This window comes from Rutilus rutilus (assembly GCF_951802725.1).
Source record: "Rutilus rutilus genome assembly, chromosome: 4".
Taxonomy (NCBI): Eukaryota; Metazoa; Chordata; class Actinopteri; order Cypriniformes; family Leuciscidae; genus Rutilus; species Rutilus rutilus.
In genome coordinates, this window is record NC_140212.1 from 20,230,417 (window position 1) to 20,245,747 (window position 15,331).

At 37.4% G+C, this 15,331-nt stretch overlaps 1 protein-coding gene across 1 annotated transcript in view; it reads left to right on the top strand.

Annotated features, from left to right (window-relative positions):
- Positions 1-15,331, top strand: part of LOC311288843 (copine-8) — a 120,349-nt gene that overhangs the window by 37,011 nt on the left and 68,007 nt on the right. Inside the window, exons 2-4 of the mRNA XM_084406442.1 lie at positions 4,110-4,150; positions 10,734-10,780; positions 14,759-14,862. Of these exons, the coding sequence (XP_084262568.1) occupies positions 4,110-4,150; positions 10,734-10,780; positions 14,759-14,862 (192 nt within the window). The remainder of the gene's footprint in view (positions 1-4,109; positions 4,151-10,733; positions 10,781-14,758; positions 14,863-15,331) is intronic.

The window sequence follows — 15,331 nt, forward strand, 5'->3', positions numbered from 1 at the left end:
GAAATTCATACTTATTTTATTTTATTTTATTTTATTTTATTTTATTTTATTTTATTTTATTTTATTTTATTTTATTTTATTTTAAATTAAATTAAATTAAATTAAATTAAATTAAATTAAATTAAATTACATTTTATTATTTTAAACATTGTATTTTATTGGGTTCCTCAGTTTAATGCCAATACAACATACACAATTGACCTGAAAATATGTCATCCATACAACCCATAAAAAATGAACAAATAAAATAACCAACCTCACAGTTCCAAAAGTAAAACATACTGTAAATAGACCAAGAGATGAATAGATAGATAGATAGTTAAATCTCAATATGACCAGGAGATAGATGAGACTTAGGTAATTTCCCCTGTTATTATACCCAAATAAGAGAGGAAGTATTTTTCAAAGAAGTCTTGCTGTGACGTCCCTTTCATTTTAAAGTAAACAGGTTTACTTTTTACCTGGCATTGACAAGATTGACAAAGATAATTACATAAACAGGATTGGTAAGCGATTATATCACACTACCGCATGCGGGTCTATTAGCATGCTTGGCTGCTAAAATTCCGTTAAAAGTATATTTACTGTCAATATATTTTCTGTGTGTCCATAAACACCACCGATGATATCTATATGTATGAAAATAATCTGTAATTTTCCTTGAGGATGGAGAACAGGTGAAAGGGGAAGTACATAAAACACTAAATGGAAGTCCCCTGACAATCCCAGGGATTTGTCCGGGTTGTCAAGGGATATACTAAGCATGTCCTCATAATGGAACGGCTGTGTGTAAGCTCTGGATCGGAGAGACTTTATTTCCAGTCCCTCAGCACAATCCCTTTATCCACTTGGAACAGAAAAACTCAAGATTTTATCAGAGAGGACAGGGCAGACTTTCAGAACCCACCACTGACACAATCATTTACCTCAAAACCTGCGCTAATGCACAGTTACTAAAGCCCAGATGCGGAACTTCAACTCTTCCCTGCTGCACCTGCCAAGTTTACCTTGAACGTCTACCTTAAAATATCCATATTCTGCACCGTTTATATATGTCTGTCCACTTATAATGCTAGTCAAGATTTTGTGCCATTTTCCTAGCCTCTCTAAACGTGATACTGTACCTTTAAGGCTTCTATATGTAAATTACCTTTAGCAATGGTTTACTATAGACCCTAGGCCAAGCTCATGAATACTGCATAAGTAAATAGGGGTGGTCACATGTTAATGAGGTCATGGCTGTGATGTCATTATACATGCGCTTGGTCTTATTGTGAATTTTGTGGTGGATCTTTCTGCAGTTAACCTGGTGTTCTATGGTTGTCACTTTTCGTTAGTACTTCGTAATTAGCTTGTGAGGGTCAAGACACACATTGTATTTGCTATTAAAGTGACTCTGGAAGAGAGACTGGGGTCAGGTAGAACAGAACGGAAATTGTTATGCTCTAATTTATTTTATTCTTCAATCATGAACAAGCTGTTGTGATGACACTTGTTCAGTGTATGCTCAGTTAAGAAGATTTGAAGTTTAAAAGTATTGATGACACTGACACTAGACCCTGCTGAAAATACATTTAAATAGCATTGGAAAAATAGAAAAACATATTTCATTATTAATGTTTTTATTGTATTTTTGATTAAATTAAGCCTCGTTGAGTTTATTTATTTATTTCACATCTTAACCCTAACAGATGTTATTCCTGACAGCTAAAAATATGAGTATCAAATACAAGCAAGTATTAATAATCGGTGCCTGGAAACACAAACTTTTGAAAACAGGATTCAAAGTGCAAGTTTTTGAAAACTGTCTCCATGTAGACAACAAAAATGCTAATCTCTGTAGACGATGACGTCATGCACATGCGCATTAAGGCTATGTTTACACGGAAACGATCTGAAGAGAAAACGCAAAAGTGGCGTTGCGTTATCACTTGGGGGGGGATATGCGTGCATATGGTGACGCAAAAGTGTGTGAAATTCGATGTAGTATGCACTCCAGGCAGCTAGGTGGCAATGTGAAGCAGATCGTGAGCAAATCGGTGCCTTCACTGTCTAGCAGACTTTTGCGTTTTTACCCTTTAAGGCCCTTGCACACTGAGACCGAAATTCGCGTCCGAAATTTTCGCACGTTCAAAAATAAATACGACCTCACGTTATGTCAATCACGCTAGTACACTGCCTCCGAAACTTTCGTCCGTCAAAAAAAACAAATCGAATCAGGTTCGACTTTCTGCGTTTTTCGCATCCGTAGCAAGCATTTTGAATGGTGTTTTTACAATTCAGAGCCACCGAATCACGAAAGCGAAAAAACGCATGCGATAATTTCGGACTAAGTGTGCAAGGGCCTTTAGACGGGAACGCGACGGTGGAGCGTTTTTAAGATTTCCACTCTGGAGGGTGGTTTCACTTTTTTGCGTTTTAAGCCCCAAAAACGCCGTCTCCGTCTAAACGAAAGGCACATTTTTACGTTTTCACCCGCGACCGTTCTCGTGTAAACAGGGCCTAAGTGTTCAATCTATAGTGTTTCATCGCCATCTAAAGGCATGGCAGCAGAATACAGCGTTTTTAGTCGTTTTCGCGGATCTGTGTGAATGGGGATTGTTTTGACTATGGTGTTGTCTGTACGGGGAAGACTCAAAGGAAAAACTTCTCCGTTTTAAGCATATCGTTGTCGTGTAAACGTACCCTTAGTTAGTTTTTTTTTCCAGTTACCTGTTTTCCTTTGTTCGAGTTTCCCGCTCTTCGTTTGTTACCATGGTTTTTGATTAATTAGTTGACACCTGTTCGTCATTGAGTTCAATCACCATGTGTATTTAAAGGGATAGTTCACCCAAAAATGAAAATTATGTCAGTAATTACTCACCCTCATGTTGTTCCAACCGCATAAGACCTTCGTTCATCTTCGGAACACAAATTAAGATATTTTTGATGAAATCTGAGCCATGTTTCACTCCTCCATAGGCTTCTATGTGACCGAAACTTGCTGGCCCAGAAAAGTTATTAAAGAGATCGTTAATATAGTCCAAGTGACTCCAGTGGCTCAATCTTAAGTATATCAAGCGACGAGAATACTTTTTGTGCGCAAAAACAAACAAAAATAACGACTTTATTCCACTATTCATTTCCTTCTCTCTCGACCTCTAGTTGGTTCGCGTAGTGTTTTTGCGTAGCGCGTCTGTGTTACACGTCACCACGTAGGCTCACTATTGGCCGACGCTGGTCATGTGTGTGATGCGTGATGACGTGCAACACAGACGCGCAGCGCAAAAACACTATGAGGCCCAGAGTAAAGGAAATGAATAGTGGAATAAAGTCGTTATTTTTGTTTGTTTTTGCGCACAAAAAGTATTCTCGTCGCTTGATATACTTAAGATTGAGCCACTGTAGTCACTTGGACTATATTAACGATCTCTTTAATAACTTTTCTGGGCCAGCAAGTTTGGAGGAGTGAGACAAGGCTCAGATTTCATCAAAACTATCTTAATTTGTGTTCCGAAGATGAACGAAGGTCTTACGCGGTTGGAACAACATGAGGGTGAGTGATTACTGACAGAATTTTAATTTTTGGGTGAACTATCCCTTTAAGTTCCTCATTTCATTCAATTCATTGTCTGGTGTTGTTTCATGCTGAACATGAAACAACATGCTGTTTCCTAGCTTTTCAGCTTGTGGATTGTTTGAGTTTGATTTATCAATAAATCTTTTCTTTATTTAAGCCTGTTTTAACTCTTTCATCATCATCTAGACTGTGCGTGACAGATATGTGCAATTAGGTACACTTTTTTTTGTGTGTGTAATAATTTTGTATTACAAAGTATGTTCAATTGTATGATTTAGTCTTTCTCATTTTAAATCTATTAATAGAACACTTTTACCAAATATAAATATTTCTTACGAAGAAGTAGCAGGTAGATGTGTGGTAGTCTGTGAGTTATGAATGTAAAAAAAAAAAAAGTTACAATTACATATGGCCTTTCCTACACAAAACTACTCTTTACTCTTCAATACTTCACACACACACACACACACACATACCAAACGCACACAGGAATGTGTGTTCCAGTTTGTCTTGCATAATTATAATTGTTCATGTTTATTTCCTTTTACAGAAACCTGCTCGACAGAGACACGTTTTCCAAATCAGATCCAAGTAAGAATGTCTTTCTTGTCCCTTTTTATAATTGTTGCACAAATGCATACTGTACTGTGAAATATGCCAATCCAACTTAAAGATTCTGCCATGATTTACTATGACCCTGTGTACGGCAGTACGACCAACTGCTCTCAGCCTTGTTAAGAGGGGGACTTTCTACACAATCTGAAAGCTTACACAATCGCATGACTCACTGCTTTCTGTTTGCGTTCTCTCGCACTGATTGTGTGAAGTTTCAGATCTGAATTTGGCACGGGCCTCAGATATAGACACACCGTGGGCGGCACTGATTATTGTAACATTTGCCTTCAACTCCACAAAGTCCCTCTGAAGAGAAAATCTAAATGCCACAATATAAGAGTAATCCAAACTCAAAAGTACAGGCGAAGAGAGCTGTCTAAAGGATGATACTTAATGTTGTTAACCTACTATGGGTGTTTCAAAAGATTTCATAATCGGTTTTTCCTGTTATGTTTAATGATTTTTATTTTTTTAATGGCCTACTCTCAAATACTTCTCCTAATTAGAATTGTATGAACACATTTAGTCTAAATCACATTCAAAACCACATGAACAACTTCATATGAAGGTCATCATATCCAGTGGTGTAGTCTACGTGATACGCAGGTATACGCCGTATACCCACTAGAAAAGGCCAAGGATTTGCGTATACCCACTTAAAAAAAGCGTGAGGATACGTATCAACTTCGGTTTGTGTCAGAACTTTCACACTTTCATTCATAAATTCACCCCGTCTGTGTTTGCGAAGCGACGGATCGAATCGCGGAATCCAGTCACAAATGGAACTTGATATATAAAGCAGACCGTCACGGAATTAGGCTATTTTTGAATGAATAAATCAAAAGTAGCTGCTGTACAATGAATCAAATCTCGATATGGACTAGTGTCTATGAATATTAAAGCTAAAAGAGACTGCAATTGTTCTACGCGTCACTGGGAATGAGCGCTCAGTGTGTGCTCCTCCACTACACACACACACACACACAGAAGCACGCGTGACTCACGCTCGTGGTGTTTTCAGCGTTTCACTGTATTGAGACATGATGTAAGCTACACATGTGCACTTTCATCGCAGAGCTGCTATGAGAGTCACTTGATGAGAATTTCACCATTTCATTTGATAAAACTATCGTCATTCATTCGTTTCATATACACACAGAAACTGTTATGTCTTTACGACAACCTGTCAAAATAAAAGTTCTGTATAACTTGAAGAAATTATAACAGAAATATATTACTATTGCACAGAGTATACTTCAGGCCTAATAATAATAATAATAATAATAATAATAATAATAATAATAATAGTTTATTAAAACTCACAGAAACTCAAATGTCTACAACCCACCAAAATAAAAGTTCGGTCTAACTCAAATTAATTAGAAAGGAATTGCACAGTAAAATGTATTTTAAAATAACATTTTTTTCAAAAACACCATTTCTAAAAGTAAATTTGTATTTGTGCCTATAATGTTTTTTTTTTAAATTGTTGATAATTGTCAACTGATAAAACCTGTGCTTCAGGGACCATATTCATATAACAAATAAATAAGTTGATAACACTTAGTATTTCATAATGCTCTCAATTACATGTCGATGCATACCGTATGCATTAGTGAGTGTGGTGGTGCTTATGGGGTGACGCCCTGGGCTGGGTGAGTATGCGGCGGCGGGGGGGAGCTGGGGGTGTTATATTAGAGTATACTCACTACAAAAAACTAGACTACACCACTGATCATATCCATATTCCAACAGCATTGAGGTTTCAGCACAACCTTATCAATGATATTTGTCAGTTATTTTCTCTAATTACAGATCCATATAGAAAAGAAAAGAAAGGAGACTGTCAGCTGAGCTGAAAGAATCCATAGAGAGACAAATAGCATTCATAGTTATATCATATGCAACATTGCTCCTTATGGATAATGACTAGCACATGTCTTATGAGCATGTGACTAACAGGGTGTACAATAAATGATAAGATAGAAAAGAAGATGCAAACATATTTATCCTAACACTCACTCATTCATGTATACACTGCCATTCAAGAAAGAAAGAAAGAACATTTATAATGTTACAAAAGTTTTCTATTTCAATTAAATGTTGTTCTTTTGAACCTTTCTATTCATCCAAGAATCCTGAAAAAAAAAAAAATATATATATATATATATATTACTGGATTTTCTCTTTCCCTCTTTCCACAAAATAAATGATTTAAAGTAGGACAACTGTTTTAAACGTTGATAATAATAAATGTTTCTTCACAACCAAATCAGCATATTACAATGATTTCTGAAGGATCGTATGATACTGAAGACTTTCAGCTTTGCAATCACAGGAATTCAGGGCTGTAAACAGCCATTTTGGGGGGAAGGTGCTCAAGTTAAAAGAAATCACAGTCCTTTTTTAAATATGAATAAAAAGTTAAATTACAGATTATTTACTGTGAGCATGTAAGACTGCTGCACATGTAATATTCATTCAATCGATTCATTCAAACCGCTTGATTCATTCATGAAAGAAGCTAGGGTCAACTGAATGGGTCATGGGTCATTGAATGGGTCACTGAATCATTGACTCACCTGATTCATTCAAAAACGGTGAATCTTTCAAAAGACAAAACACTGAGTTGCTGGGAAACGCAATGTTTCTGCTTAGTTTGGAACTATTTTTGTTGACAAAATAGAGCAAAAACAGTAAAAATTGACAATATTGTGTCTGCTGCCAAAAACAAGCTATTTAAAGGGTTAGAACATTAGTGAAGTAAACTAAAAAGCTTACAGAACCTGGAATTCCCAGGCGGTCTCCCATCCAAGAACTAACCAGGCCCGACCCTGCTTAGCTTCTGAGATCAGACGAGATCGGGCACGCTCAAGGAGGTATGGCCGTAAGCTGCCAAAAATGGGCTTTTTGAAGAAACTCAGAGACTCTTTCAGGCTTTTTGAAGAAACTCAGAGACACTTTTTTCTTTCTTTTTTCTCCCATCCAAGTACTAACCAGTCCCGACCCTGCTTAGCTTCCGAGCTGGATGTAGTGAGCTGTTTTAATAGTTCTGTCATGACAACTCTCGGAGAGATTGACATGGTAATGGATATGGAAATGTTAATGTATTTGGTCTTGGTGGAATAGATCTGCTACGCGGTTGCTGCAGAGCAAGTCCCGAGACTTGCTACTATCAATACATTCACAGACATTGCTGTGAGCATGAAAGACATGCTGCTGCTGCACATATACAGTAACATAAAAAAAATAAAAATAAAAAATAAAAAACGTAGCAGATCTATACTAGCCTGACTATGTCAGACTTAGTACTTCCGCTCAATTTCATTTCGCTTCTGTACTCAGTCTGAGACCGCGTCATAGCTTTCCGTTTTCCTCCGGCCTTAAAACAGCCGGCCAATCAACGAACAGAGGGCGGGCTGAGAGCCGTGACGTAGACGCTGATTGTACCGTGGATGCGTACACTGTAAAAAATTTGCTGTAGTTTTGCAGCTGTTTGCCAGTAACTTACTGTAGATTTAAATCGATGTTATTTACTGGCAACAGTTTGCTCAAAGTTAAATGAACATTAAACATTAACAAGTCTTTGTCTTTACAGAATAAAACTAGCAAATAACAACCTAATGCAAAGCATTCTGGGAACCAGAAATCTTCATCAACCTTTTTCTGTTTTTTTCCTTCAGATTTTGGTTCCCAGAATGCTTTGCATGAGGCTGTTATTTTAGTTTTATTCTGTAAAGATAAAGACTTGTTAATGTTTAATGTTCATTTAACTTTGAACAAACTGTTGCCAGTAAATAACATCAATTTAAATCTACAGTAAGTTACTGGCAAGTAGCTGCCAATAATACTGTAATTTCTACAGATTTTTTTAACAGTGTAGATTTACTTCACATAATCTGCAAAAGTCGTTCACAGCCATGTTCACTCCGGTATTTGGCTCGATGGTTTTGTTTTCGCATCATACATGTGTTTACAGTGGAAGTTAGATGCGGCTGAGCATGCGCATAACACACGCCATAACCAAACGTTATGTGATTGGCTTACGGGTAACCAATGATTTTAAGCTTTAGACTAGCGCCCCCAGGCGGTAAAGAAAACGTTTTTCTATTACGGAACTCCAGACTCTCTCTACGAAGCAAAGTGAAGTAGCAGAGTCTGGTATTACCAGGCTAGATCTATACAGGTGGATCTGGGGAAGATGAAGGGTTTCTGAAAGCGCACTGCAGACTGCTTACTTAATTCATTCGCTCACTCATTCACACAGTAACATATTAATTACTTAAACTTTTCATTCATTCATTCATTCATTCATTCATTCATTCATTCATTCATTCATTCATTCATTCATTCATTCATTCATTCATTCATTCATTCATTCATTCATTCATTCATTCATTCCCTTAAAGGGGTGGTATAATGCCCTTTTCACAAGTCTTTGATGTTCCCAGAGTGTGAATGTGAAGTTTTAGCTCAAAATACCCCACATATATTTTTATATAGCATGTTAAAGTTGTCACTTTTTGAGGGTGAGCAAAAACACGTTTTTGTATCTGTCCCTTTAAATGCAAATGAGCTGCTGCTCCCTACACAGTAGGCGGAGCTTCAAGAGCTTGTGTCCTTTTACCTCACACAGACATGCACTGAACATTTCACAAACTTTTAGCCTTTTATGTTCAAACCGGAGTCAGACAATGATGGAGAGAATTAAAAAAAAAAAGTGACAACATGTAGAATGCAACAGGACATTTCTGAATGGTTAGTTGATGAATTTATGTAGCTTATGTGTAGTTATCTTCTAGTCATTGATTAGCATATTCTGTCATGATAATCTATAAATTGCGCTCCCGGGGGATTTAATTATTCTCTATCTCTCTCATTCACAAACTTTTTCGTATCTTTTTCTCACATTTCTTCTCACTCACTTTTTCATTTATTTCTTTGACTTTCTTACTCACTTATTCATTCACCCATTAATTTGCTACATTCCTATATACTGTAGGACTCTTTATTACTATATTCACTCAAATCTGACATCAAATCTTTGAAAACACTCTGTATTTATTGATCAGAGAACAATAACTAGAACAATGAGTGCTGAACATCTCCTGAACGTTTCCTTTTGTGCCATGTGTATGTGTGAACAGGAAACAGGAACAGTGAGCAGCTCTCCTTTCAATCACCCTGTTATTATGTTCATTATATGTATTGATTTCCATACTTCTAATGCTTGTACTTGTCTTACTGTCCTGCTTCATTTTTTTCTTGCCTGCTTTCTCTTTTCTTTCAGATTTGTTTGTCCACTATTCCACCTGTTTCGCTTTCATGCATTGCTGTAGCTATGCTTGACCTTTTGTAAGTGTCTTTTTATTTTCATGTTATTGCCATTTGTTTTCTTACTGGTTCTGTTCATGATCGGCTGGACTGAATAGACGGCAGGTCTTCCTGGCCAGCTGACAGGGTCATTGCATTCATGCAAGTGGGCACTTGTGCTGAGCCCCCATCTTAATTATGCTGAGTACTGTTGGCCGAGTCTCTTAGCGTTACCATTAACCATGACACACATAGAAAAATGTACACACACTCAGTTATAAGAAATGAAAAATGCATTTTTCAGTAGTGTTGCCTTAGGCTTTACGTTTCTGGATTGCAAAAACAAACACACACACACACACATGGACATTCTGTAGCCATTTTTCTCTACCCACAGCTCTAGGACATTGGGTCTCATTCACTGTATGCATGAATTTGCACATGAAATCTGGTACAAATGTGTTTTTTTTTTGTTGTTTTTTTATGAGGACACCACATCCAATTCCAATAATAGGCCAATTAAATAGCCACTAAATGCTTTATTTTCTCTATTAAGTAGCCATTAGGCATTTTTTTCTTCCACTTTTCGAATATTTTCTTCATTGTATTTAAAATAAACAGCTCTCTGAGCTAATATCCGATGGGAAAAGTCAGAAGAATGAGTTTCAGAAACTTGGGTCGGTCGCGTCAAACACTAACACTACCCGCCTTGCTCTACTTTATTTATAATTTTATCTGGCTCAATCAGACAATTATAGGCGAAGTTAGTCTAAATAGCCTCAAGGCGACCTGTTGGCACTTGATGTAAATAGACCCTCTGCTATTTAGTTTTTAGTAAATTTACTAAAGATTTTATCATAATTTACTCACCCTCGATACATTCAAAAAGGCTATTCTGTGAAAAACAAAAAGATATTTAGAAAAATGGCTTTTTTCATACAGTGGAAGTCAATGGGCACTAAAACTGCTTGATTACCAACATTCTTCAAAATATCGTATTTTTTTTAAAGAAAGTAATACAGGTTTAGAACGACATGAGGGTGAGTTGAAAATGGCAGCTTTGTAGCTCATCCAGTGAGATTTTTATCTCATCGCATTCCCCCACTCTGGATCTAAGCTGTTTCTCTTCAAATACAGTAGACCAGAAGATTACACACTACACATCTGAGTTAAGAATGTCAAAGGTCTTCTGGCATTTGAAAAATTCTCTGCCTTTGTGTAACCCAATCTCTTTTTCTCTCCGCAGTCTGTGTGCTGTACACCCAAGCCATTGGCAACAAAGAGTGGAGAGAGGTGAGCGAAACAATCTGGCTTAGTCGTGTTGACCCCTTGAAGGGCCTTGGCAGACCCTTGGTCGCATAAATATTCATACATGTAAATGTGGGGTTGGAATATTCTCAGGGTAATAATCTCAATTATTTTTGGCTTTCTGTGTCGATCAGTTCTTTATATTTTTGCCTTCCCAGCTAATAACAGGAAACATCAGGCTTTCTAAAGCCCCATTAAGAGGACTGTGTATTTATTAACTTCAATCACTAGCTGGTGAAATATGATAAGCCACTCAGGAGATGTAATAACATTCTCGCCCACGCTTGTATCAAGACAACTCCAGCCCACTTTTCAAGTCGGCTAATTAAAACGTTAAGTCCCTTTTACATGATTCCTGTCGAGGCTTTAACGCGCCTCTCAATGCTGTCATGTGCCTCTTTGACCGCCATATGAACGGTGTTGAAGGTAGCAAGAAAGTAGGAGGTGTATGTAGAAGGCACGGTGTTATTGACTTTTCTACAGGCCCACCCAAAAAAAAAAAAAAAAAAAAAAATGTTTTAGATATTTTAATTTTGTCAAGAATCATTAAAAATCGGCAAATAAGCTCATAAGTTGTGCTAAAATAGTCTAAATGTTTAGTTTTCAAAGTTTCATAGCTTAAGACGTCCTCCCTATTATAAACAAAGTATTTAAATACAGCTCGTTGTGGGTCCTATGGGGCGAGGTGACGTCACCTAGCACCAGTCGAGTTTTCAAAACAATTTAAAAAGCTGGTTATGTCTATTTTGATGTTTCTGCACAAGTTCAGCAGACAGTGAGGTTCGGGATCGGATGTAGCTGTTAATCTTCGTGGATGACTGTGAATTGGCGGTAGCCTATTACAGTGGGTACGGAAAGTATTCAGACCCCATTCAATTTTTCACTCTTTGTTATATTGCAGCCATTTGCTAAAATCATTTAAGTTAATTTTTTTTCCTCATTATTGTACACACAGCACCCCACATTGACAGAAAAACACAGAATTGTTGACATTTTTGCACATTTATTAAAAAAGAAAAACTGAAATATCACATGGTCCTAAGTATTCAGACCCTTTCCTGTGACACTCATATATTTAGCTCAGGTGCTGTCCATTTCTTCTGATCATCCTTGAGATGGTTCTACACCTTCATTTGAGTCCAGCTGTGTTTGATTATACTGATTGGACTTGATTAGGAAAGCCACACACCTGTCTATATAAGACCTTACAGCTCACAGTGCATGTCAGAGCAAATGAGAATCATGAGGTCAAAGCCTGAAGAGCTCAGAGACAGAATTGTGGCAAGGCACAGATCTGGCCAAGGTTACAAAAAAATGTCTGCTGCACTTAAGGTTCCTAAGAGTACAGTGGCCTCCATAATCCTTAAATGGAAGACGTTTGGGACGACCAGAACCCTTCCTAGAGCTGGCCGTCCGGCCAAACTGAGCTATCGGGGGAGAAGAGCCTTGGTGAGAGAGGTAAAGAAGAACCCAAAGATCACTGTGGCTGAGCTCCAGAGATGCAGTCGGGAGATGGGAGAAAGTTGTAGTAAGTCAACCATCACTGCAGTCATCCACCAGTCGGGGCTTTATGGCAGAGTGGCCCGACGGAAGCCTCTCCTCAGTGCAAGACACATGAAAGCACACCTGAAGGACTCCAAGATGGTGATAAATAAGATTCTCTGGTCTGATGAGACCAAGATAGAACTTTTTGGCCTTAATTCTAAGCGGTATGTGTGGAGAAAACCAGGCACTGCTCATCACGTGTCCAATACAGTCTCAACAGTGAAGCATGGTGGTGGCAGCATCATGCTGAGGGGGTGTTTTTCAGCTGCAGGGACAGGACGACTGGTTGCAATCGAGGGAAAGATGAATGCGGCCAAGTACAGGGATATCCTGGACGAAAACCTTCTCCAGAGTGCTCTGGACCTCAGACTGGGCTGAAGGTTCACCTTCCAACAAGACAATGACCCTAAGCACACAGCTAAAATAACGAAGGAGTGGCTTCACAACAACTCCGTGACTGTTCTTGAATGGCCCAGCCAGAGCCCTAACTTAAACCCAATTGGGCATCTCTGGAGAGACCTGAAAATGGCTGTCCACCAACGTTTACCATCCAACCTGACAGAACTGGAGAGGATCTGCAAGGAGGAATGGCAGAGGATACCCAAATCCAGGTGTGAAAAACTTGTTGCATCTTTCCCAAATAGACTCATGGCTGTATTAGATCAAAAGGGTGCTTCTACTAAATACTGAGCAAAGGGTCTGAATACTTAGGACCATGTGATATTTCAGTTTTTCTTTTTTAATAAATGTGCAAAAATGTCAACAATTCTGTGTTTTTCTGTCAATGTGGGGTGCTGTGTGTGCATGAGGAAAAAAAATGAACTTAAATTATTTTAGCAAATGGCTGCAATATAACAAAGAGTGAAAAATGTAAGGGGGTCTGAATACTTTCCGTACCCACTGTATATTAGTTATTATCTTGTAGTAGCCTATAGGCTACATTTTAATGCATCTTCTCTGTATAATAAGCCAAGCTCAGTTTGTTGTTAATGAAATCGAAAGAAGTTAATGTAGTATGAAATAGTCAGACAGGTCTATTGCCACTTATGACCGGATTTGATCGAAACTGTCGGGCAGTGTTGTTGATCTGTATTGTTGAGAACTTAAAACAATTAAACATAATTGTGAAATATTCAGCCTCATGTTATACGAGCAGAACTAAACTATGTTTTGGGGAAATATTAGATTCCTGACCACTTTTACAGTCTATAGGCCTTAGGTCTATAGAGAGATGCGCTAAAGCATAGCCAGGTATGCGTAATGGAGATTCCAAAGCGCTCTTCTTTGGTCAGAACCAAGGAGAGCGATCGCGGAAAGGTCCGTCCTATGCACCGAAACTTTTTACAATGCAACAAAATATTTAAAGAGCATCAAGCTATTAAAATCACTTATGTAAACACAGATAATATAACAGTATATTAGTCAGTCATTTTTATTAGGTTAAACAGTGATTTCGTTTTTAATTTAAGGCCCACCCACAATTGGTCTGGCCCATCCAAAACTGGAATCCTGGCGCCATGCCTGGTATGTAGTAAACATTGAAAACTTGTATTTGCACTTAGAACGTACAAATAAAGTCCTGCTGATTGCTGCGATAAAGAAAAGAAAGCTTAGAAATAATAAAAGAGGATTCAACAAACTTTACAAAATTTTCATATACACTTGGTTAATGATAATTAATGAAGGTGTGGTCAAATTAGTGAAATTTCAAGGGCGAAACCGGTTGATTGTATAGATATTAGTGTAGAGATGCATGAATCACAGTTCACACAGAAGTCACTTTCTTGGGAAGATCCTGATCGTGAGGAATCCTATTGAAATGACTGGATTTCACCTGTAAAAAATTGCCAAATAGCAATAAATGTGACTGTAGAACTAGTTTAAAATATGTACTGAATCAGCCACTCCATCTGTTTTTTATTTGATAACATACGCGTTTGGCACAATATTTTAGAGCTTGACATATGCCACGGATTGTGCTGGTATAATACACATGAACTCGAAGATGAAGATAATTAGGCAGTCTTTAATAAATCCACAGGGTAATACACAGAGTAAGAGTAGTGAAACACATAGACGACATTCGACAGCAATGAACAGAAACAAGGGAACTTAAATACAAACAGCCGACAGTGATTACGACTCAAATCAGAAACCATGACAACAAAACAAGGCAGGGAAAAACTCCAAACTGAGTGACTGTGACAGTGTAACTGCTAAAATGTGTATTCATTACAAAAATGCCCATGGCGCTTAAAGTTTTTATTAATTTACATGACTTTTCCAGGTCTAGAAATCACACTATTAAAATGAAGGCTACCTCAAGATTGTGAGAAAAAAATACGTTTTTAAGAGGGTGGATTAAAATAAAAATATGTTAATGTAAATCGTTTCAATTGACCTTCCTTTGTCTTTCAGTTTGGGCGGACGGAAGTTATCGATAACACTTTGAACCCGGATTTTGTGCGCAAATTCGTATTGGACTACTTCTTTGAAGAAAGACAGAACATAAGGTTTGATCTGTAAGTATCAATAGATATTCCTTCACTTTTGGCCACTACTGTAAATGCAACCAAAGCTAATGTCTGGCCTACAAAAATTGACATGTTCACCGTTTATTCAAATATTATTGAAAATGTGTTATTTTGTTTGCATTTTGCATAGTTGTGCAGTTATAGTTGAGTCAATTGATTGATTATTTGTGCCAAATTGAGTGGATATGTTTTGGCCAGGCTGCCATGCAAAGAAAGTATGAACACATGCAAAAACATGAGAAAACCAGCAAAATATTAATAACTTATAATGTATGTAGTCATTTTTCATAGTAAAAAAAAAAAAAAAAAAAAAAAAAAAACCTGTAGCTGTAGTTTGCCTTTTTTGCCAATAATTTTGTCAGATAAATACCTTAACCAAGTTTAGTATTTTATTCTTCTCCCATATTTAAAATATTTAAAAAAAATATATAAAATAGTTTCCTCATATTTTGATGGT